The 26,216-nt window shown below is 42.4% G+C and overlaps 1 protein-coding gene across 10 annotated transcripts in view; it reads right to left on the reverse strand.

The window, feature by feature from the left end:
* The window catches only part of KATNAL2 (katanin catalytic subunit A1 like 2), a 115,728-nt gene that overhangs the window by 58,331 nt on the left and 31,181 nt on the right, over positions 1-26,216 (reverse strand). For 6 of the 10 annotated variants that reach the window (XM_035719174.2, XM_049112660.1, XM_049112664.1 and 3 more), the window contains exons 2-9: positions 15,216-15,286; positions 11,122-11,288; positions 9,741-9,783; positions 6,702-6,819; positions 5,485-5,583; positions 3,898-3,996; positions 3,611-3,688; positions 107-205 (exon numbers count right to left, since the gene is read on the reverse strand). In XM_035719174.2, coding sequence (XP_035575067.2) covers positions 107-205; positions 3,611-3,688; positions 3,898-3,996; positions 5,485-5,583; positions 6,702-6,819; positions 9,741-9,783; positions 11,122-11,288; positions 15,216-15,280 — 768 coding nt within the window. In that variant the 5' untranslated portion in view covers positions 15,281-15,286. The remainder of the gene's footprint in view (positions 1-106; positions 206-3,610; positions 3,689-3,897; positions 3,997-5,484; positions 5,584-6,701; positions 6,820-9,740; positions 9,784-11,121; positions 11,289-15,215; positions 15,287-26,216) is intronic. The other 4 variants (XM_049112661.1, XM_025428973.3, XM_049112662.1 and 1 more) reach the window with 2 other exon arrangements.

The raw sequence follows: 26,216 nt of genomic DNA on the forward strand, positions 1-26,216 counted from the left end.
TTTTTTTTTTTTTTTTTTGTCCTTCTCTTCCTGACAGGTGCATGACATACAGTCGGTCCAGTGGATAATGAATAGAAACAAGCCCCAAGAGGCTTCCCATCCTTACCCTTATAGGGTACACAACAGCTTCTTTGACTAACTGCTTGGCTGTGTCGAGTCCGATAATGTCATCCCACTTGATGTTTGGATTATGGAGATAAATATCCTGCAATGCACATGTGATCATTTTGTTAAAACTAATGTTTTCCTCTGCAGCTGTAATAAACACAGGAACAGCAGGATACTTGACTTACAATAGGATATAAAGTGCTGGTGATAAAAAACTTTTCACATTAGATATATGTACATATACACGTTGTAATTATGGGCTAGTTCACCAAATGGATGCCATGAACGTGTTCAGTGATTTTCCCCAAAGAAGAGATTGATGATATAATACGGAACTTTTAAAAGGAAACAAAATCTCCTAATGACAGACTATACCTGTCTTCAGTCAATAGCAAACCATGCTGAATTATGACTGTAATCAAAGAAGCTACAGAATATGCCTTCAAATTACATGGGCTTTTATGGCAAAACAGAGTTCCTAGCCAGCGCCTGGCCTCGCTTTGCTCCTTGATCTCACAAACGCTTTCTTAATTTGTGGCCTAAAAGAGATAATGCTTCTCTGAAACCAATTTCTCTTTTTCCCTGGTGATCTTTCCCCACTGTCCATCAGGAACAATTACTTCTACAAAATTCGAGGAAGCCAACAAGCAAGCAAAAGTGCAGTTTGCCCTTTTTTGGTGGAGCCCTGTAGCAACCATCTGGGGCAATCAATTAAGGTAGCTTTTATTGATAACTAATTTACAGTTTCCAAACTTCAATTCCACAAGACGCCTTGGAACAGCCACTCAGGGCCTTTCTCAGTAGGAGCTGTTCCAAGCATACTGAGTATTTAGAGTGTTACATCGCAAAAAGCTTCCTTTTAAAAGTCATTCAGAGTGACTACAGAACAATCTGGAAACTATGTGTATATTTATTTCATTTTTTTAACATTCATTTATCTATTTGAGAGTGTGTGTGTGCATGTGGTTGGGGGGAGGGGCAGAGAGAGACTTCAAGCAGACTCCACCACAAGCCTCCATCTCATGATCCTGAGATCATAACCTGAGCCAAAACCAAGGGTCACATGCTTAACCAATTAAGCCACACAGGCACCCCTGTATTTATCTAATTTTTAAATAAATAATACATACACATGGTTCAAAATATTAAAAAATATGTTTTTTCAATGTTAGTGAGATGTTACGTCCCCATCCCTGTCCCCTGCCCTCCCACATCCCTCCACCATAGCTGCCATTTCTATTAGAGAAAGTGCTCATAACAAGTGATTTGGGTCCTACGTTAACAGGCATGATCCATTGATATGACGACAGAGAAAGGCCTCCATCTTCCAGAATCTTGGGAGAATCCCCCCTACCTTTAGATTGTGGATCTGCAGGCTAGCCCACCACCCACTCACATTCTTATTACCACACTTTCTTAGGAAAAGCTTCGCATAGAGTGGGGATTCATGGACCTTGGAATTCAAAGCATCCATAGATCAGAGCCATATTTCTTGCCCCCTACTAGAGCTGACATTGAGTTCCACAAGCCAGTATTTAATTGTCCAACAGGAAGTTCCTCCTTATAGCAACAAAAGCTATCAGTCGGGAGGTGGTGATCTCCCCATCACTGTAAGCATTCTAGCAGAGACTGGATGACTGCTTCCCTTGGTACTATAGGAAAGATGCCCAGTGGAATCATTTCAGGCTACTTCTCCTCTACAACTCTGTCACCACCACAAAATAAATTTATTTATTCATGAGAGACACAGAGAGAGAGGGAGAGAGAGACAGAGATAGAGACAGAGAGGCAGAGACACAGGCAGAGGGAATAGCAGGCTCCATGCAGGAAGCCTGATGTGGGACTCGATCCCAGGTCTCCAGGATCACACCCCAGGCTGAACGCGGTGCTAAACCGCTGAGCCACCTGGGCTGCCTAGGACTATTGATTTTTATGGGCATAAATAATTTTCTTCTCTGCTCTCCTTTGCGTTCTAATTACCACAACTGGACTCAGACCTCATCCTCCCTCACTGGTGATAACTTGAGAGTTGGTCTCTTCATCACCATTTCTTTGATATTCATCTGCCACGCTGTCATCAGGACAAACTGAAAGCACATTTGAGTATCCCACTCTCCAATGGACACCTTTCAAAGATTTCCCCATGTCCTGTAGGCCACTTCCAGCCCCAGGCTAGCCCTCACTATGCTTATTACTCAGGAACTCTGGCCTCTCTCTGTAGCCCCATTCCCCACCACTCCTTGTGGCTCATTCAGCTCTAAGCTGTACAATTTCACAGGTATGTTACTTGGCCCAGAACCCTCTACCCTCCCTCTTGTGCTTTTGCATGTGCCTATTTTTTATGTATCTTCTTCCCTAATGCTTTCCCTAACCTTTGGCACAAAACAACCCCTCCTTTATGTTCTCCCAGTACACCTTACCCATGGGTTGAGAGACTCTTATAAGGCAAGGACTGTGCCTGATATCATTCACATCTTTGTGTTTCCAGCCCCCAGCATGTGCTTAATACCTAATAGGTGCAGTAACAGCTGCTGAACTGAACTGCCAGAGCTAGGGAACCCCTTAATTACTGCAGAAGAGCTGTGCATTTTTTGGATCATATAAAACATCTCTCTGAGTCTGCCCAGGTTTCAGTCTTTCATTAAATATGAGGTTGCTGGATATCAGATAAGTACCCTATAACTCAGGAATCTATTCTGTTCCCAAGGAACATGCTCAAAGTCACACAGCTACACAGAGAAGGATATAGAAGTCAAATCCAGGTCACTTGATTCTAGAGCCAGTGTTGTTAACTGTGAAACTTCACTGCTTTTAAATTCTGGAGGGTAGGGAGGTGAGGTGAGTGAGGAGATGAGGTCACTGGGAAATGGGCATTAAGGAGGGCATGTGGTGGGATGAGCACTGGGTGTTACATGCAACTGATGAATCACTGAACTCTACATCTGAAACTAATGATGTACTATATGTTGGCTAATTGAATTTAAATTTTAAAAAATAAGAAAATAAAATAAACAACAAATAAATTCTGAAGGGTAAGCTTAAAAATCAGTAGTCTGGTCAATAAGCTCTTTCCGGCAAATCTTGTTTTGCATGGAAATTTCCAATTATGAAATCATCAGACTCCCAACATCTCTGTTTCTAAACTTTGACTGTTTAACCAAGACACAGACATGCTCTTGCCTTCTCTAAGAGGCTTTCTTTCCTCAACTCTTGGCTCTGCTCTAAAACCTTTCACCTGTCCCTTCCCTTCTAAGTCTTTTTCCCTTTTGATTTTCTTGGCCTCTGTTGTGAGATGGTGGGCTTTTTGTATTGTAATTTTATGATTCTATAATTTATTTATCATGCATTATTGTGCCTCTAAACAATATGAGTGCCTTTGCAAGTTGGGGCACTTTATAAATAAATTATCATATTTATTGTTATTAATAAAAGAAGCAGCCCACAATGCTCCAGGAGCCCCAGTCCGCCTCTGTAAATTTGTGAATTGAATATCAGATCTTACCCGGCTCACCATGGCTGCCAATTCTCGCATCTCACTATTCATGCCAATAAATGCACTCAGAGGTTTCAACAATCGTTCCTGACAATGGGAACAGAAAGCTTTATGTTACAATATTGCTCATAATTTAGGAAGCAAAGCAGGGCATGGATCTCAGTGACATTAAGTGGTGGTAGTTTGCTGTGACCTTCGACTTGATCTCAAGGTTTCTCTGGACTCAAACTTATATTTCTGAATTTCTTCTAGATGTTGGTAGTTTGCAAGATGAATGTCACATCTTAGCCACTTACTGAGGGGTCTGGGTTACAGTCAAAGCTGTTCAAGCCAAGTTCATTGGTTGCTCCTTTGATGGCATCTGTGAGCAGCCCTCGGAAGTCAATGATTTGGCCCTGAAAGGGAGTAATCGTTATTTATGCCATTAAAACATGAGGGAAGACTCTCCCTAATAGCTCAGCTTCATAAATCAAGACACATTCATGTACCTTGGTATGTAGGGCAAACTTAAGTGAGGCTTTAAAAAGAACCTGCACTAATCATGAAGGAGATGATTTCCTCAAGTTGGGCCCTCCAGGAAAAAGGAAAAATTAAGTTGCAGATATACTCTTCAGAATGAAGCTGATTTGAATGAAAATTCACAAGCACTTTTCCGTTCCTGACACCACTCCATCTGTTTCCTATAGGCTGAGCTCCCCCACATTGTCTGGTCCTTTGAAACATTCCACACACAGGAAGAACTCATTGGCGCAAGAGTAATGATAGCTCCCCCTTACTGACTCTCATATACATTCTCTGGAGTAGAGTCCCAGCCAACCAGGGGCTTAAAGCCAGGATTTAAACCCAGATCTCTGTGTCCTGTACTCCTCCCAGTGCTGCCCCATCTCCCCTACAACCAGAAGGAAAAAGCAAGGATGCCTGCAAAAAATGAGTAACAACAGCGGTAGCCAGCACTTACTGAGTGTGTATTATATGCTGGGCACTATGCTGATGCTCTCCACTCCATCATCTCCAGCAATCACCCATATAGTTGAGGCCCTTACAAGGAGCCAGATCAGGCCCACGTGAGCTTCCCTGACTTCCAGGGAGATGATCACAGCTTCCCCTCCAAGTACACACAGCAGGAGTTTCGTTTGCCCAAGAAGAGCTGGCCAGAGGTAAATCGGAAGTCCTGTAACCTGAGAACTTACCCAAAGAGAGAGATGGCTCTTACAAGAAATACAAGCCTGAAAGTTACAGTCGAGAAGAACCTGTTCATGTGGATACTGCTTCGCATTTTAACCTGCCCTTTGCCCACATCCATCCAATCCAAGCCTTTTCTATTTGAGCAGCTCTTATTTGTGAATCAAGACATGAGGTTCATTATGGAACAGGTAGAAATATCCAATAAGCACAAGATCCACCCTATTTCAACTGAGGTTTCATGGTTCATATGAAATTACATTAAAACCTAGAGCCATACCTCCAGCAGGAAAAGTGCCACTAGTCAACAACCACAGACAGGGAGGAGAAGGATGAGTATGCCACCATGACTCCTTCAATAATGTAGAACACCAGCGTTTAACATTTCAATCACAGGATTTTTAAGCTCACATTGATGTTAGAAGCCATCTCTTCCAAACCCCTGAGTTTACAACTAGGGAGACTGAGCTCCTTAGAGACGGGGCAGTTCATTTAAGACCACTCATCCAGAAAGGAGATTCAGACCAGAATTCCAGGGCTTTCTACTCTTCATCCAGCTCTCTTCTCAGCACACCTCACAGCCAGACTTTGACTATTATATCTTAGCTTTTCTATTTGATAAAAATGACATTTTTTATTTTCATTTTTTAGAATGAAAAGGGATTTCCCCTTTTGGTACTAGGTTCATGAATTTCACTTACTTTTTGTGGGCGGACATTTTCTTCTCCATTGCCTTTGTTGATTCCTGATATACTCAAGCCAAAGTCAGCACTCTCCATGTGAGAATTATTGACAGCCTCCTGAAGAAAGAGGAAGACAGCAAGAAGTCAGCTGTGGAAAGCAAGTTCCAGATGCTGGTGGAAACTACCTATCCCTTCATCCAAAATCACATGCTGGGTATCATTTCAGTACATGGGAACCCCATGTGTAACTCAGACACATCTGTGCGGTGCCAACAAGATGAATCCACTGCCTGCCTGTGCCATGGGGGAAGAAGTGTCACTGGAAGCCATGGGCTCCAAGCTGCTTTTCCAATGGAGGAAACCATTGTGCCTCAGCCCAAAACCACTCACTAGCTTGTCTTTTCCCCTGTGACCAGAAGTGTTTGATGCCAGGAGTGGCTGAGTTTGGAAATGGAGCAGAGTTAGTAGTCAACCAGCCTCCCATGGGATTCTCCTGCCTGACCTTCACCTCCCTTCCACCTGAGTCAGACTCCAATGGCCAGAAGTGAACAACTTCCTTGAGAGTGAGAGATTCCTTCTGACAACTGTTTCATGATGACTCCTTTCTATCCTTCTAGACATCTTTGACATCCATTCAACCCATTCCTTTTCACAATTTCAATTGATTCTCTTTCCTCTGAAAGCTGATATGCTTGTCCTAACTGAGGAGGTCCTAGGTATGGATCCATTGATTTTACCCACCTGCTGGGCTCTCTCCTCTTGCTGCTCACCCTGTCCCCAAGATTGTCCAGTGTGGAGGTCTGGAGTAGCAACCAACCATGTGTGCTTTGGAGAAACCCAGCTGTTCCGGAGACTATCCCTGCTCTAATCCTAGGAGCCCAGGGATGTGCTTTGGGACAGGAAGACTTGCCACCTACAGTTACTTCAAATGGCATGAGTAGTAACCAGCCCCCCTGTTCTTACTGGCCCCCTGGCTCATCCTTCAAAGCCTATTACCCAGCACTCTGACCAGGGGAAAGGCTGCAGGGAGGAAGGAGACCTCCCACTCAAATTAAGAAACAGGAAAACTAGATATTTGCCTGTGGTTTTAATCTGGAAGAAAATCTACAATTTGACAAAATCACACAGCATTCTAAAAACATAGGTCCTCAAAAAATAAATAAATGTGACTTTTTTCTTGGGGCTATTTCTCAGCCACCTGCAATTTTACCAATGCCAAGAAAAGCTGTTGAGACCTGTTTAGGTTGCTCCTTTTGGTTGGATTTGGCATCCCCTGACTTCCCCACTGTGGTTCTGGACCGTGGCCGCTGCTGACTGATCCTCGGAAGATTTTGACAACTGTCACTCATCACCCTAGGGGAAAGAACAAAGACCTTGGGGGAAATCATTCTAACCACTTAATTTGAGGTGATTAAACAACTTCTGTAGCACACATTTAAAAAAAAAGAGTTCTAGAAATATAGACAGATGTGCCACAATGAGGCCCCTGCATCTCCATTGTCTTCCCACCCTGTCCATCCTGGTTCTGACTTGCTCCAGTCTACCTGTTGGGTTCCTCCAAGACCAGGGTAGAGGGTCCGCCTCCTCCTGGAGGCCCCTGACCCCCCCTCTTCATTTTCCCTCATACCACCTGGCTCCAGCCCTTCTGCACATAGCTCTGTATTCTCAAAAACACATGACTTTGCAAGCATTCTTCCAATATTTCTTCCACCTTCCTTAAAGAACAGTATGCAGACCAGAGGGCAGGTTGTGGGGAGGAAGGAGGAAGCCTAGAGATTTGCCTGTGGTTTTGATCCCGTGTGATGAGTATACTAAAAATATCTCTCATCATGCTGTGTACCATCAACATAGAAGGGACTTGTGGAAAGGAAGCAAACCTTACCTCATCTTTATTGTCACAGACCTTCATATTTGCAAAACAAATGTTCACCAAATTATTGTTCACTTAAAGCAAAACAGACTGGTGGAGCGGGAAGTCAAGTAGTGGCTACCTCTGGTGAAGATGGGGAGTATTGACTGGGAAGGGAGCCTGCTGGGGGTCATGGCACTTACCAGAGTATATATGTGTTTAACTGCATAGATGTTATATATATCAACACAAAGGTAAAATAAATTTGTTCACTAGGTCCTCACAATGAGACACCAAGTTCAGTACTGGAATATTGTTAGATAGAAGATGACATCAGAGAGAGGCAAGGCTGAGTGGGGGGCACAACATGAACTCCCACATCAGAAGCTGTTTGGTTTCCTCGTTTCCTTTGTCCTTACGTGTTAGATGTGTTTGCAGGAGTTCAACTGGAAGCATTTCTCCCATGTTCTAAGAGGTCCCAGAGAGCAGCTATTTCTCCAGACCCACACCAATAATAACACCAGTGTCCATACAAGGTGACCCCAGTGTTGGCCCATTGGGGCAAGTGACCTGAGAGGTAGACTGCATTTGTTTTACATTTATAAATTAGAAATTAAAATGCTGGTCCCTCAGGCCTTGTGCTGGCACAAAATGAAATATCTAGGAAATGAATACCAAACATTTTACAAGGGCAAATCCTTTTGAATAGCACTGATTTAAATGAAGTGAGGTCATATAGATATATACAGTTAAACTTGCCTAACATTGCGGGGCCGGCAGGGAGCTGGGAACCTGTTTTCCCACTATTGATGTCCCTTTAAAAGCAAGTGATGCAGATTTGCTTGAACATAATCAAAGACAAGTGCTTTATGTGCAAAGTAATGAAATTCATTTCCAGTCGGCTCTAACGATTATAGAATTCTTCCTAATATGGAACCAAATTCGCCCTGCTGTAACTTTAGTTGCCACTCCTAGGTGTGCCCTGTGGAATTTTACAAAGAAGGCCTAGTCCCTCTTTAGAGAGTGAGAACTGGTACTGTGTAGTTCTAGGGGCACTTCCTCCCCAAGTCTTCCATTCTTCAGGCTAAAACATCTCCAGTTTCTCCAATCATTCCTAAGGTTACCTGGCTCCCGGATTTATCCTCATTCTGGTCACCTTTCCTTTGCCCACTGTTTTCTGACCAGAATAGAGTCACCTCCTATTTTGTGGATACTATGTTTCCATCAGTGAGGCCCAAGACCACATTAGCTATCACATCACAGTGTTGACTCACACTGTATCTGCTGTTAACTCAAATTTCTGGGTCCCTGGCTTTGTAATGAGGGAGCTATTTGTCATTAATCTTTGGCTAGAGCTTACACTTTATTTCACTGAGGGCCCATCTTCCAAATTGTCAAGATTTTCTGGCATCCTAATTCTATTATCCATCACGTTAAATAACCATTCCTCCATTGGGTCACCTGCAAATCTGTAAACTGGGAGCTTGCTCTCTGGTGTTAGATGCTAAAACTAGGAAAAGGTACTTTCATTTGTGAATAACCAGTCTCATGACACAACCTCTCATTTCAATAGCCATCTTCAATTACAAAATTATAAATAAACAGCGTTCTTGACTTTCTTAATGATCCTTCTTGACTCCAACTACTTGCCATCTGACCTCTATGCTTGCCACATACAAACGTCTGCTCAAAGAGAAATTGAAGACACCCAAGCTGTCAAGCTCTATCCCTAAAGAGAAGCAAAGTGCTCAAAAGACATTTGCTCATGGATTATTCTGCCAGGTGGGGAATTCTGGGGAAGTTCCAGGCATGAACATGTGGCTGAAAAATAATCAGAATCCAAATGCATGCCAAAGCTGGCCTCTTAAAATGCTCCTCACTGTTCCTGTTCAAAAGTAGTTATTGTTTATTGTCAGAGTCTCACTAGCTTTGTGGAAACTATAAATAAAAGGATAACACTTTGGTCAAAACAATAAGACTGTTCCTAAAGAACAGCACAAAGCAAAGGTGGCCTCAGGCAGAGCATTATTGAAAGGATTATCATGAAACATGCATGAGTGCTCCCTACATATGGGGACCTCACATTGTGTCAGAAACTTGCTGCAAGCTTGTCAGTAGCAGAGCCGGGAATTGAACCTGGATCTTTTCATTTCTGAGGTCTGTATTCTTCATAGCACAGGGCCTCAGAAGAGCACCAGTGAATGCAGTTATTGGTGGTAAAACCAGGAGAACCAACAGACATTGGCACAGGTCCTGGACATCTGTAATGTGAGGGGAACCCATGGCTGGGTCCACCAAGGTCAGATAATCATAGTCTGCAATTGCTTGGAAGACAGACATGAAGCTAAGCCGGAGAATCTTCTGGAAAGGGATCCCACAAACTCCTATTTTTGGATTGGTCACGATGAATTACCATTCACTTTACCTTCTGGTCTTCCCTCCACTTCTTTGTGGTAAATTATTTTCTGCTGTGGCAAAACAAATATTGGGAGGAAAAGGAAAGAATTTAATTTTTAAGAGAAAGTGATTTGTCAAGAATGTCTGTCCTTTCACATTGCTCTTAAAATTTGTGCTACCGCCTTGTGGGATCCAGGAGCTCTAAGCTATTCTCACGTAGAAAGAAGCGAAACTACCAGCAAAGAGAAAGAAGCCCATGTTTCCCAAGCATTTCCACCCAGAGAAAGACCCCAAAGCCCTCAGATATTAAACATATTGGAAGCCATGGACCTGGTGGCAGCTTCAGTGTGGGCCAGTTGACAGGTACCATTTCATTAAGTTTTCATGAACTTGACACCATTTTGCTATGGTCTGTGGGACACCAGGATGATTGCATGAATACTTATCAGTTGCACTCTGCCAGTTTACCTTAAAATAAACGCATTATGTCCCAGATCCCAGGAGATGACGGTTCCAAATTAGATCAGAACCAGCAATCTAGAAATTAGATCATGTCAGTAATAGTCCTGGTGGCTCAGTGGTTAGTGTCAGTGCTTTCTCTGTCAAAACCCAGGTCCAACAGCCAGCCAAGGACATGGAGCTCTGAACCCTGCACTGGGAAGGAACTCAGATAAAATATCCCTTCCAGCTCTGAGATTCACCCCTGGCTATTTTTAATTGACATTCCTCTTGGTTTCCGGGTCCCCACATGAAATGTTAAAGTCTGTGGCTTAACAAGTGCCTTGTAAACAGGACAATGATCTCCCTTGGTTTATAATTACTTCCCCCACTTACAGACTTCTAAGTCAATGTTACTACAAAGCATAGGGCCCTCACTTTAGATCTTTCCTCCAGCCAGCCTCCTTGACTGCTAACCTATACTGGGTCTTTGCATTATATTGATCATTATCTGGATTGATGGCCTTCAAAAGCATTTCATTATCTATACATGAGCTATTAGCTTCACCAATACTCATTTTCATGTTATTTTCAAGATAGACAATAGGTCTTCCTAACAACAACAACAAAAAAGTCTTCTGTCATTTATCCTCTTCCAACAGCTCTTTCCATCTCTAAAGAAATGAAAGTAATGTTGGTATTCTAAAAAGTAACTGTGATATGCTGGGATTTTGCTTTCCTTGACCTAAAACATATATTTCTCAAACAAATGCCTACCTGGCTGTAGGGACACCACTGCCCAGACGATCACATTTACATTGTCTGTACAGGATCTAATAGAGGCTATACAGTCTTTCTGGGCTAATCTTTCAGTACAGGATGGTGGTAGCATCTATCTGGGCATACAATGAGGAAGAAACACTAATCTTAAAGATGAGATAAAACCTTATGTCTAGAAAATAGCCATGTACCTGTGTCCGATGCTTTTTTGACAATTTTGGGGTATTTCTGAAATTTCACAAAATAGTAGCTCTCATATTCCATCAAAATAGTTTCAAGGTCAATGTTGTCACAAACTTCAAATCGTCGTAACCCCAGTTTAGTTTCTTGCTCCAAAGCATTGGCTGCATTGATATATCTGGCCATTTCACAGAAGAAAACAAACAAACAAAAAAATTAACTCTGGGTAAAATGGATAAAGGCAAACTGGCATGACAAGTCCAAAGATATTCAATGCAAATAGTAAGTTCATATTAAGTAATACATTAGATGAAAATTAGAATATATGAAAAAAAGAAAGAAAAATTAGAATATATGAGGTTTGTAGAGTAAGGAGGCTCACATTCAGTAAATATCTCCATGTAGTGTTTTTTTTCAAGGCAGTTGAAAGAAGCTACAGACTTACTCTAATGATGTCATCATTGTTCAAAACATTTTTGAGGGGGATCCCTGGGTGGCGCAACGGTTTAGCGCCTGCCTTTGGCCCAGGGCGCGATCCTGGAGACCCGGGATCGAATCCCACATCGGGCTGCCGATGCATGGAGCCTGCTTCTCCCTCTGCCTATGTCTCTGCCTCTCTTTCTCTCTCTTTCTCTGTGTGACTATCATAAATAAAATTAAAAAAAACATTTTTGGACACACTCAAAAGTCAAATAAGTAAAATCGACTAATTGAAGATGTTTTGTGCTTTACCTTTACTTATTTTCAGCCAAAAGTGGGTATTTGCCCAACTCAATTACCACCAAAAGAGTAGGTCATGAGTTCTGAAGGAAATTCCAAAAACATGTTGGTCAATATCATTGAGGAAATTTAGTATCAGAAGACATCATGTGCTTGGATGTATTACTTCTGGTAATTTTTTCTGCAGTCACACATTATGCTACCAGCTGACTGTGGATGTAAGTACTGTCTTCACCAGGGGTTCTCCGCTGTCATTTGTAACTTGTTCAGTTGTCAGGCTGTCCGACTTAAGAGGTCTTAGCAACAAAAATAAATGCTTTGTCTCACAATCCTCCGAAAGTGGAAAGATTTTCCAGGTCTTACTTGTAGCTCCTGACTTCTTATTAAAACCAATGACTGGGCAGCCCAGCTGTCTCAGCGGTTTAGTGCCGCCTTCAGCCCAGGCTGTGATCCTGGAGACTTGGGATCAAGTCCCATGTCAGGCTTCCTGCAAGGCCCCTGCTTCTCCCTCTGCCCATGTCTCTGCCTCTGTGTGTGTGTGTGTGAGTGTGTGTGCGTCTCATGAATAAATAAATAAAATCTTTTAAAAAAATGACTCTCTCCTGAAAAATGTGCAAATGTGCACAAATTAGCATACGATTTCATCTGAGGACCTCAGATTAAGAATTCCTGCTACAGGATAGAGTTCCTTCTGTTTGATTCCAATCTGGGAAGGTAGGAGAAAACTATTTTTATTATGCTCCCTTCCCTTCTCCAGATTCAGGTCAGTTAGAAGCTTGAACTTTCTTAAACGAGGTTGCCAGGATTATTTCCAGTGACCTTGCTACATTTAAAGAGGTGACAGTCAGCCTCTTTACTTACTGATGGCTCACCAAGCTTCCTTTTTTTTTTTTCACCAAGCTTCTATACTATTTCTTAATCCTCATTTTAGAGATGGAAAAACTAAATCTATGCTTTTATTAATAATTTTTGTTTAGGGGCAGCCCCGGTGGCGCAGCGGTTTAGCACCGCCTGCAGCCCGGGGTGTGATCCTGGAGACCCGGGATCGAGTCCCACATCGGGCTCCCTGCATGGAGCCTGCTTCTCTCTCTGCCTGTGTCTCTGCCTCTCTTTGGCTCTCTCTGAATAAATAAATAAATCTTAAAAAAAAAAGATTAAAAAAAATAATTTTTGTTTAGTATAAAGTAACACATGCTTTGAGAAAAAAAACGAAAATATATAAATGCAAAAGAAAATTCCACTGTCTTTCCCTATCTTTCCATACACTTTTAATGACTAAATACATATATACTTACATATATGCACTTGTAAGCACATATATCTATACCTACACACACACACACGTACATATATAAACAAAGATGGGAACACACACTATAGATTGCTTGTAGTCTTTACTCACATCATATTATATTGAACCTTTTTCCAGGACCATGGTTTTGACTTAAACAAAAATTATAATAGATGTTGACAGGCCCCATATTTCCTAAACTAATTGATTGGGGGAATAAAACTGCTTCTGTGTGTTCCTACTACAGTGTTTGAGCTTGAATGCAATCTGAATTTAACAAGGTTGGCAGGAGGAGCCACTAGAGGTTCTCAAGGAACAGAGTGACAGGACAGGACATCAGGAAGAGGAGTGAGCAGTAATGAGCAAGACACAGTAGGAGAGATGGAGAGGCTGTTAATGGCACTCAGGCCCAAAGAGCTGAATGTATAGTCTTAGAGGAACCAGCATCAGTGATCCTCCAGTGTGTGATCACCAGTTCTTCCACACGCATTTGAACTGTGGTCTTTCCATTCACCTAATTGTTCCACTTAGGCCATGCCCCTTCTTTCTTTCTTTCTCTGTGCACCTGCCTAGAATGTCCTCATCCATCATGTCTGTCATCTGTATTCTATACATCTTTCAAGACCAGCTCACGTCACCTTCTCTACAAAGCTTTTTCTGATGGTTTGTTCCAATCCACTATAATCTATCCTCTTTGTGAGGACAGATTCTTAGTGTTTTGTTAAATGCGGGTCTACCTTTCTGACAGTTTACTTTTCATCTTGACTATCCACTCATAAGTACCTTAGCCAACGGGTCTTACTCAGGAAAATGATCAACTCTAGTAGAATTTTCATTAATTCGAGATGCAAGGGGCCATCTCGTGGTATAAAAGGGAAATGCATGCTTTGTAAATAGGCAGTAAGTACTTGAAGAGAACAGATAAACTATGCTGACTTTTCCCTGTTTGTCTTTTTGCTTTCACAGTTCTCCTTTCCAATACAGTTTCTTGGCACGGTTGCCATTTGGGGCTGGATAGCTCTCTTGTGGTTTGCTGTCTGGTGAGTTAAAGGATGTTTAGCAGCATCCCTGCCCTCTCCCCGCTAGGTGCCACTGTGACAGTGAAAATCCCCCCCTGACATTGCCAAATGTCCCCCAAGAGGCAAAATCACCCCAGTTGAGAACCGCTGCTCTAACTTGAAAGTTCAAGCCCTAAGCCTGGAACCTGAATATTTTCTTCCTGGCTGAAACTTGGAAAGAAAGGAAACTCAAAATAGTGGATGAGCTCTGTTCCTCATAAAACCCAGAACACTTGCAGCCTTCATTGTAAGGGCTTGCACGTTTCTGCATCAGGTAGGTAGCCAAACTCAGATGCTTCCAAATTTCCTCCCCTGCTCCCCTGCCAGTTATTGAATGGCACTGCCAGGAAAAGAGAGCCAAGCACAGGTCATCAGGTAAATTTGATAACTTTATTTTGAGGGGAGGAGAATTGAGGGATAAGAATGTTATCTCTGTATCCATAGACAGCCATAGGACCCGGGAACCTCATTTGATAGGCCTGAATCCTGAATGGGGAAGGGAAGGTATCCCAGGAACCCAGTAGCTTTGATGAAGTTTTCAAATGTGTAATGGGAATAATATCTATGTAAATGAGGCAATAAAAGGATGTCTCTGGGTTGCTGAAGGTGGGGCAGGGATAGGCAGAGCACAAGGCATTCTTAGGGCGAAGCTATTGGATATGATACTACAATGCTGAATACATGACATTATGCATCTATCAAAGCTCATGGAACTCTACAGCACAAGAGTAAACCATGATATAAAGTATGGATGTCAGCTAACAGTAATGTACCAAGATTGGCTCACCAATTGTGACAAATGCACCACCCCAATGTAAGACAATAATAGGGGAGACTGGCTGCAGTGAGGGGATTCCCAGTATATGGGAACTCTCTACTTTCTTTTCAGTTTTTCCATGAATAGAAAACTGCTCTAAAAAAATAAATTCTTTTTTTTTAATAAATTCTATTAACTATTTTATAAGTGTGTATCTGGAAAAGTGGAGGTCAGAGAAAGAAAGGAATCATCTCTGTAAATATTTATAATGCAACATACCCTTCTTGTGTTAAGTAATGCAAAATCAAAATAAGAAGATTTTTTCGTCGTGCTTCTGTCCTCATCTGGCACTGTGAACAAAAAGGAAAATTTTAGATGGGATGACGATGAGATACAACACTCTTTTTGTAGCGATAAACCCTTGAAGGTAAATGAAACCCGTCAAAACCAAGAAGCGTGACTTAAAGGCTGGAAGGCAGTTTGAAGTCTCCAAGGATATATAAAGTTATTTTCCACTGTCGCCTTCTTAGAGCTGCCTTCTCAATTGTAAACTGAAGGTACGGTGATTGAAATTAGAATTGCGCTTTACTAGTCAACTTCTTACTGCCAAACTAATTGGCATTTTATTGCTCATAACTGCAAAGAAGCAAATATATACACTCTTATTTGGGCCAGGTTAAGGAAAGTGATGGTAAATGGAAACTCGTGAGCTAGAAATCAGCTCTGACACCACAGGTACTTAACCTGCTGTAACATCCTCACTTCACTCGGAGCCCCACTCACTCCCAGCACAAACGTGGCAATGAGTTCCAATAAGCCATTCGGCAGGGGACTATATAGACAAACATTTAGGATATCCACTAAGAGTAGCAGAGGCAGGAAAGGGAAATTCTTTTTGTTGTTGTTGTTTAAAGATTTTATTTATTTATTCATGAAAGACACAGAGAGAGAGAGGCAGAGACACAGGCAGAGGGAGAAGCCTCCCGGGCTGCCCGGAAAGGGAAATTCCTGTGTAATAATGTCCTTCTTCAAACTGGATGCATCTGTACATTTATTCAGTGTTCACGTGCTATAGTTATCAGATATCTCAAATTCCCCTGAAATGTACTCCTAAAATACCTACTTTCACTAATACCTCCCTTATTTGAGAGTGGCTTAGCTAACATCTTTATCTAAAGAGAATACAGGTAAGAACTGGATAAAAGCAAAAAAGGTCCCTGAGTGGCCCAAATGTATCATAAAATCTATGCACGAATACTTCGTGCTCACGACACATACGAAAACTTTTCAGACATTCATCCAAAGCTTTTTAAAAATTGATGTAATGAGGGCAGCCCTGGTGGCTCAGCAGTTTAGCGCCTGCCTTCGGCCCAGGGCGTGATCCTGGAGGCCGAGGATAGAGTCCCATGTCAGGCTCCCTGCATGGAGCCTGCTTCTCCCTCTGCCTGTGTCTCTGCCTCTCTCTCTCTCTCTCTCTCTCTCTCTCTCATGAATGGATAAATAAAATCTTTAAAAAAATTGATGTAATGAAATGAAAAGAGGCATTCAGTTATTTAAAAATCAAACACTACTATAAGTTATGGTTCTTCTTACATTGCTTTTTTATTGTGCTGAAACACACGTAACATAAAATGTACCATTTCCCCCATTTGTACATAGAGTTTGGGGGCATTAAGCACATTTCTACTGTTGTGCAACCATCACCACCACCCGTCTTCAGAGCTTTTTTATTTCTCCCAATTGAAACTTTGTATTCATTAAACTATAATGTCTTCAGCCTTTTACTTTCTATCTCTATGACTTTGCCTCCACTAGGTACCCCATGGAAGGAGACTCATAGTAGCATTTGTCCTTTGGTGTCTAGTTTATTTCACTGAGCATGTCATCAGGGTTCATCGTGTTGCAATATGTGTCCAAATTTGCTTCCTTTTTAAGGTTGAATAATAGCACTATACATTTTTAAAGAAAAAACAATAGTCCTCTGCCCCACTTGGCTACCCCATCCCCCTACTCACTCCCTAGGGGCAATAACCTTCACTACATTTGTTGTTTATTCTGATAGTCACCTCCATATTTCTAAACATACCAGTGCTCCATGATATGTGAACATTAGGTATTAACTAGTCACGTCCTGTTAAGGTAGAGGAGAACTAAGCTGTCATCCATCGTCCCACCTTCCCCTCCCCTTACACTTATATCAATATTCAGCGATTATATTATTGTAACCATGTAAACAATGTTCACTGCTGAGTCAGAAAGTTCTTTTCCATTTCCATAAATTTTCCTTGGAATGAATAATTGCCTCATATATTTTTTTTTAGCTTGGTTACTTTTGTGCATACTTATTGCTAATTTTCAAACAGCAGCACACCTCTCGAGGCCCCTCATAGGGATTCCTGGGTGGCTCAGCGGTTAAGCATAAGCCTTCGGCTCAGGTTGTGATCCTGGAGACCAGGATCGAGTCCCCCATCGGGCTCCCTGAATGGAGCCTGCTTCTCCCTCTGCCTATGTCTCTGCCTCTCTCTCTCTCTCTCTTTCATGAATAAATAAAATCTTAAAAAATATATAAAATAAAGGCCCCTCATATCATATTCCTCACCATTAAATAGATAGGTACTGAGTCACTGACACCCCCTGCCCCCCCCCATTCCCATTCCCCCGAGGCTTCCTTCCCTTTAACGCAATAGAGTTGTCTCAGAATATGTGACAGGGAAGAAGGCTTAGGATTGCTCTGTGGAACTCCTGTTGCCTTACCATGTGTGTATAGGCATTGGATCCCAATCTACAATGTCTCACAGCTGGTCACAGTAACAGTAGCTTTGAAGCCACTACCCAAAATGACATTCAACACTGGCAATGTTCGCTCATCTTTCCGAAGATGTTGACACAAGAACTTTTAATAAAGACTGAAACCTTTCGAATTTACCATAGTTAGTAACTTTGACTTTAGTAGTCAAAACCTACCCTCCTCCCCCTTCTAGAATTTGATTTGCCTTGCCTGTAGTGCCATCTAGTGTATTAGGAGGGGAAGCACCTTATGAAATCCAGATTAGTTCCAAATTATTATTTGTTGGCACGTGATGATAATCATCAAAAAATTCAGTCCAGATCAAGTTCCCAAAATAAAAATATAACCACTTGTTAAATATGCAGTAATAAAATTGATAGGTTATGTTTCTAACTATACAAATTCTCAAGATCACACTTGGGGTTTTGGCTCAAAATTTTAAGAGTCTAGAAGGTACTGGGAGATCATTGAGTCTCAGGAACCTGAGATCCAGATAAACTAAGGGATTTGCTCAAAAGCCTGAAGAGTTGAGATCAGAAGCACCCCCCCAGTCATATCCCTGCATTCACCCCCTCCTCATCAATCTCCACTCCCACCCCTGCACATTAGCCACAGACCAGAGAGAAGCTACTATTTTAACTTGCCAAAAACTGCGTGCCAAATTTGCTAGAATCAAACAATGGTGGTTACCAGATAGTCTTTCTTAGCTGACGTTACACAGTAACACGTGAATGCTGTCTCTTACAACCCCTTAAATCTAAAATCCCACCATTTTAGTGGCCATTTCAAAGCAATTACTGTCTGGCCTTCTTTCAAAAAGTTAGTCTGTCTGCTGCACCAGGAGTGGTGTGCTTCATTAGAGATCATGCTTTTTAAATTTCTCAATGGTTACAGTCTGGCTGTGAATGAAGCTGATCCATTTCATTTGTACATAGAGATCTTCCAGAACAAAAAGATTTGAATTAAAAAGCCACAAAAGCCACGTCTGTTCTCAGAAGGACTTCACTGGACACTGACTAGTGCTGTTTCCAACTGGACAGTGTTTTGCAAACTGTGGGGTGCTGTGCCCATAGCAGGGTCAGTGATCAGCGAGTGCTCAACAGCTGTTAGTTGCTTTGTTCATGCATTTCAGAGTCTCTCCATCCTTCACTCTGGAAGCAGGCGCTTCTTCTTACTCTAAACATGCTCAGGTGTACATGTTCTGAGTAGGATGCTGAGAAGAATTAGGTAGGGAGCGTTTTACTTTGGTCCTGAGGACTGTATACCCTGCACTGGGTTTGGCTGATAGTTCTGAATTTCCTGAAGATGGGGGTCTGGGAAGAGCCAGAAAACTTACTAGGGGCACAGAAAAAGATCTTGGGAGAGATGGTTTTAAAAGGGGATGGGAGAGGGGCACCTGGCTGGTTCAGTGGGTGGAGCGTGCGACTCTTGATCTCAGTGTTGTGAGTTCAAGCCTCACACCGGGTATAGAGTTCAGAGAAAAGAAAAAGAAGGAAAGGGGATGGGAGGGCAGGGGAGGATGGAAGACTGGCAACAGGTAACAGTTAGGGGGTACAGAGTTTCTTTTGGGGGGTAGTGAAAACGTTCTGAGGTTCTGAAAAAGTGGTGAGGGTTGTGTATCTCTTTAAAAAGACTTGGGGTGAGTTGCATGGTATGTGAATTATATCTCAAATCAGGCTGTTTTAAAATGCCAAAAACAAATGGGGAGAGGTAGAGAAAAGAAGGCTAAAATGAATGTAAATAATTTGAATCACTTTTGTACCCTGATACATGAAACAAATGATCTGACTGAAAGTAGAAGTCATTTCATGCAACATTTTGGAGTGACTCAAAATGGAAAGGGTGGGAAGGAAGAGCTGTGGATCACCCACAGCACTGTGAGAGCCGGCCCACCACCCTGATGCAGAGCCTGGTCCCACAGTGGGCCAGCTGGTCTGCCAGAGGCGCGCCTTTAAGTGCTCTGATGACTTAGCCAGAGCAAGCGAGCTCAGTCGGCTGCGTGAGCAAGGCGACATGTGCCAGACAGAGGAGGAGATGCAAAACCCCTAGAGGGCTTTCATTTCCCTTTACTGTATACCTTTTCTTTCTGGTTTTGTCATCATTGGCCATGCACATAAAAGTTGAAGAGACCACCTTGAGTATTATTAATAATTCTTCAGTTCAATGGACAAAAATAAGCTGTTTTCAGTAAGAATCCCAAATTTCTTTAAATGCAGAAATTTTGAAAGTGTTATCCAGATAATAGCAAGGCCTGGCAAGGTGTGAAAGAATAGGCACTCAGATATAACTGGTGGAAATGTAAACTAGTACAACCCTTTTATAGGGCAAACTGGCAAAATCTATCAACATGAAAAATGCATGTACTTGTGTGACCCAGCAATTCCACTCTCAGCAATTTACACTATAGAAGATCAATTATACTATGTTATAGAAATAGTCCATGTATGCACAATGATTAATGTTCAAGGATGTTTAATACAGCATTATTTGTATTTAAAAAAAAGTAGAAATAGGCTATAAATGTCCATTAGTGGTTAAATAAGTCATGGCACAAGCTCACTGTGGAAAGCAATGCACCAGTAAGAAGAATGAGGTGGATCTCTATATACACTGATGAGGAAAGATTCTGAAGACATCGCATTTTCTCTCCATTCATTCACTGCTTCCCCCCCCACCCCCGGCAAATATTGTGCTACTCAGGGAAAGAAAGTTTAAAATACAAGCTTGAATTAAATTTGACAAAGAATAACTTCAAATAGCACAGTTTTAAAAGACTCTTCATTCTATCCACTATTTTTAATTTTTCATGTAATAGTTCAGAAAGGGATTATGAATATATCAACATATGTATGCATAACTCTTTTAGAATTTACAAAAGTGGAATCATTTTGTTTACACTGTTGGGCATCTTGCTTTTGCTTTTTTTTCCCCTCCACTTAAAAATATGTCTTGAAAATCTTTCTATTTCAGCATATATAGATCTAACTAATTCTAAGACATATTATGAAGTGGAAAGCCACAGAAATACACGTCCACAATCTTTCACTCAGAAAAAGTAAGGAGTAAAAACCCATATATGTAATTACCTCTGGGTAGAGGAAAGGGACAGGGCCATAGCAATATAAGTGTCAATCCGTATACTTTTGAATTGTTTAAATTTAATGTTGGCAAGTAAAAAGCAAACAAAACCTCAACTTGAGTTCAGCTGTTCACAGATCGGAAAATCTCTAGGTCAAGGAATTACATCCACCACCTTGGCAAAGAGCCACTCTGACATCAGGTTTTCTGCTCCATCCTCGGGAGGTATGGGGTGCAGGGCAGTGTTCTCCTTCACTGGGAGGGAAGGATCCATACAAAGTCACCCAAAGCCAACCGGGTGAACTCACTGTAGAGCAGCATGAAGAGAAGGCCAAGCTCTCATTCTTGGTGGGGGGAGGCACCTCTGGATCCTTAGGCTGATCTGGGAAAAGTTGACCATATTCTTCAAAGAATATAAATAACCTATCAGAGAGGCTTTTCCAGGGGTCTGATTACATTCCTAGAAAATGGTAGCTCTCCCAACTCCAGTGAACAGTATTTCTGGGGGGTTTTGGCTGGAATCACAAAGTTTGGCAAATAGTCCTGGTGTCTATGACAGGCAATGGGGATTGAAGGCCACCCATTGGTTTAGTGATTTAGAATTCTGTACCAAGCACATGGCAAAACAGCTTGTACTTGGGAGCTCTGGGCCTTAAAATAATACTTCAGCTCTTTCTTTGAAACGACTTTGATGCGAATTCAGAATTTAGTAAGAATAGAAATAAGAAGTAAGAATATACTATTCAAATACTTCATGCTAAATATTTAAGATGTGCTATTTACTTGAAACACAGAATGTGGTCTCATGAATTTGTTAATTAAGGGTGTAAAGTTTACTGGATCTTCAACGTCTTTACACTCATGCCATTCAAATTAGCATAGAGAGTTGTCTTCTCAATGAAAAAACTAAGAATGGGCCACCAACATACGGTCAATTTAAACTGTAAAGGATGGTGTGCCCCTGAAATGGACACAATTAGATGCTCAATTAATTTCTGTCTACCAAAGAAAGGAGGTCCAGAAGTGAACATCTAACTGCAGTATCTCATTTGTCTCTGCTTCAATGATCTGGCTGTTTTCTTCTTCATTTCCTTTGTGGGCAATTGTGCAACAAAAATGCCTCCATTATCAAATTCAAAATTGAATCCTATGATACTGTAGCCTGAGGAAAAGGAAGCATTGAATATCATCCCTAGTTTTACACCCAGAAGATATTTAGGAAATGTTACTGTATATACACCACATGCAACATTAGCGCTTTTAATTTCTTTTTTACGGGTGCAATGGAGATTAATTTGCATGAGCTCGTTTCAATTTCTGTAATAAGATCCAAATTTTGCATTAAGCTTTCCATCTCAAAAACAAACAGTTAAAAAGGACACATTTCTTCTCTCAAATGTTTTTATTATAGTTCTATTTTACAGTCCCTGCATCTAATATTCACTTAAAAGCTTGAATATATACCCATCAGTTCTAATTTGTTTTTTTGTTTGTTTCCTGATTACCTCCTGGTTCTACCAGGAAACTTCCTAAGTTTCAAATGCTGTACAACTTGACAAAGCACTAGAACTACCAAAAAAAGTGGCTACAGATCCAGGAAAGGCACTTATTGTATTTAATATAAAGTCAGAACTGGTCAGGGGCACCTGAGTGGCTCAGCGGTTGAGCATCTGCTTTGGGCTCAGGTCATGATCCCGGGGTCCTGGGATCAAGTCCCACATCAAGCTCCCCACAGGGAGCCTGCTTCTCCCTCTGCCTATGTCTCTGCCTCTCTCTGTGTGTCTCTCCTGAATAAATAAATAAAATCTTAACAAAAAAAAGTCAGAGCTGGTCAGCTATGCTCAGGAATACTGTTCCATGAGAGGAGGCATTTGTTGTTAATCCTGAACCGGTTATGGAACTTGGGATTTCAGAGAAGTATAAAGTCTACTGACACAGGAGATTTTCCATACCATGCCATTGTTATTCAACACTGATCTAGATTATGGAATTATGATATTTGTGTTTTTTTTCAAAAGATCATGCTTATGCCGCCTACTTTCTGTTTATAGCAGAGCTGCATCATACGGAGATGAGGCTGCTGTCATACATGTTATCAGTCCCCTGATGTGCGCAAGGTGAAGTTTGTGGTATCGCCTATGAGGTAAATCAAAGGACTTAACTGAAATCCAGCAAGCCTTTAGAACCAGCTCCTCATTCACCAGAGAAAGAGTAGCAGGTGAGACCTCAAGGAAGCAATCAGACAAATCTAGAAGGGGAGGTATTCTGGAGAACAATTCTGATGGTTTCTTAAACAACTTGGTGTCGTTAAAAATAAAAAAAAAAAAAATAGAGAAGGTGGGGGTAGGTGAAGCTGTGCTGAGTCAGAGAGACATGAGGATACAACAGCCAGATACAATGCATGATCCTGGTTAGAGAGAACCAGTTGGCTAAAGAACAGTACTTAATATGACTTCATTTTGATAAAACATATGCATGTGTGCGTATATCTGTATATACACACATAGAAAAGGTTCTGGAAGAGTGTCTGCCCATATACTTTGGTTAACACCTTAGTGTTTCTGGGTTGTGGGAATGTGGTGTTTTTTATTTTACTTATTCCCTTTGTTACCTATCATTTCTTTAAACTTGATTTATGATTAAGGAAGTAATCATGTGATATTAGGACTGCCCATTGATACTACTGAGAATATCAAAAACAATAATAACTGTCAGGAATTCTTAAATCTAATAAATTCTGAGACTTGGGATATTCTTCAAACCTAGAATAATGGGGAAAATATAGGCTACTATATAAATTAAATAATGTTTAGACAACTGGAAAGAATTGAGGGAAAAGTTGAATAATACCTCACAATGTATACTTATAGAAATTTCAACAGATTTAAAAATTTAAATATAAAAAAATGAAGGGGGATCCCTGGGTGGCGCAGCGGTTTAGCGCCTGTCTTTGGCCCAGGGCGCGATCCTGGAGACCCGGGATCGAATCCCACATCGGGCTCCCGGTGCATGGAGCCTGCTCCTCCCTCTGCCTGTGTCTCTGCCTCTCTCTCTCTCTCTCTCTCTCTCTCTCTCTGTGATGACTATCATAAATAAATAAAAAAAAAATGAAGGAAGAGCAATGATGGAACTCTCCTGATTTGGGCAAGAGGTCTGTCCAGATGCATTCCTGGAGATCTAACTAGCACCTAATCAGGTCTGACCTAATCAAAGGAGCTGTAATCGATGCTGCCATTTTAAGTTAAGACTATTAAGTGATTGTTTTTAGTGGTAATAATAGTAATAATAAAATGTAGTCCTTCTAAGAGAAGGGCAAGTGCTTCCAAGGATAATTGGGCTGGGGAGGGGGGCTGGTGCCCAGGCTGACATGACTCAGGCCCTATTGTGGATGTTCAGGTGGTCAGAGCAAATGGTATTCATTCATTCAAGAATGTATTTGAATGTCATACACTGCTTTGGGGACAAGCCAGATGTAGGAACTGTTACCATCCTCACGGGGCTAAAGTGTTCAACTTTAGACTAATCTTTCCTGTCTCTAGGCCTCAATTCTTCCACCTTAGACCTAAGCTACTTAGATTCAGATTACAGCTTCTCTCTGTTATGTGACCTCATGCAAGTTAATTTAATCTCTGTAAGTCTTAGTTTGCTCAGCCATAAAACGGGAACTACAACTCATTTTGTTGGGTTAAGTCGAGGTTACAATTAAGATAGTCAACAGCAAGCACAAGGCACTAGGTTGGTCACTGATGATTGTCAGGACCCAGGCAGGGTGGGGAGGCCCAGGAACCACCCACAGGAGTTCTGTTCATTGAGGCAGTGCTGCTCACAGCCCCCCAGCAGAGGGTGGGTGGAATGCTTCTGGGGCTAGGATCTGGTCAGACTGCCTCCTTCCCCCAGGGCTGCACGCTGCAGTGGCTCCACACCCCGAGGACCAGAAGCCGTGTTGCCGGGAGCACCCAGGCCGCAGACCCAGCTCCCCTGAGCGCACCGGTCCGGTGCCAGGCCCACCCGAGGCAGGAGGCACAATGCAAGCTGGGCTCGGGCGGTGGTGGTGAGATCGGGACACCCACTCATGCTGGATCTGTGGAGGTGCCCAGCCACCAGCCTCCACCTACGGAAGCTGCAGCAAGATTTGAGGAGACTGAGACCATCCACCTGGCCCAGGGCAGCAGGACTTGCCTGCACAGACACTAGCACATCCTCAGCCCAGCCAGGGCTGTGATCCAGGAGAAGAAGTTGACTCCCGTGGATTAGATCCCGTGGATCAGACCCTGAGCCCTACTTGGAGGATTCCCCAAAGTGCCCTGGAACCACTATTCATGAGGCCAGAATGGAGGGAAACTTCCCTCAACCCTGCAAAGCCTCCAGCGGCCCATTGGACTGCCCTGAGCACAGACAGAAGAAAAATGCAGAAAAGCCTCCAAGCTCCACAGGCCCCACACAGTGTCCCAAAGTTGTGTGAGAGGAAACAAGGAAGAGCCACAGTGTTGCTCCAGTGTAGTCCTCAAAGCAGGAACCTTCTGGTTCCAAGAGGTCCCCTCCGTCATCTGCGGGTCCCCAGGTACTGTCTGGGGATTTGCACAGACGCCCCAAGCAGGCCCACGTTGCATGCCAGAGGCCTAGAGAAAACCACTCTGATGCCCCTCAGGAAAAGGAGGGTGGAGGGGTTGCCCCAGGCAAGAACAACACCTTGGTGGCTCCAAGGGGAAGGGGCATCAATCTTTCCAAAAGGACAAACTCCTAATGGGTACGAAAGATGGGAGAAGTCCAATGCTTTGGTCACCCAGAAGTCACACCAGGGAGGAAAGCCCAAAACCTCCATCCTGAGATAACACAAAGAAGAAATGCCCTCTGCAGGGATGTCAAGAAAGAAAGAAAGAAGATCACTGCATCCTTAAGTTTTCACCTCCATGAGAGGTTGCTTCAGATTGCCTTAAAAAATAAAAGCGCACGGCTCCAGAAAACCAAATCAGACAAAAACAAGCAAAGTCTAGACGGCTTAGACGTTAGGAAAGTAGGCAGGAGGTCTGTTGCCCAAGGTGAAAGACAAAAGTTCTAACAACCCAAGGACTCAGGAAGGGAAAATTAAAACTTCTAATGTGGATAGAAAGTCAGTGGGCTCCCTCCATGAAGTGGAGGCAGATCTGCATGATGATGTGGAGCCACCCAACTTGCCTTTGGAGGCAAACTTAACTATGTCTGGTCCCGGAAGGGGGGGTGGGGAGGAAGAAGCAAAAGATCGTGAAAACTTCAGCTACTGCACTCGGAGAAAAAGGACTTAAAAAAAAGATTCTAAAAGCACTCGTGAAAACTTGGACTCGGGCCAGAGGTTACCTAAGGTGAACAAAATCGAGTCCAGAAGCTGCAGTAGTCTGGAGCCCCATCAGCCAAGCTGAAAGAGGTCCCCACTGGTG

Source organism: Canis lupus, chromosome 7 (assembly GCF_003254725.2).
Source record: "Canis lupus dingo isolate Sandy chromosome 7, ASM325472v2, whole genome shotgun sequence".
Classification (NCBI taxonomy): Eukaryota; Metazoa; Chordata; class Mammalia; order Carnivora; family Canidae; genus Canis; species Canis lupus.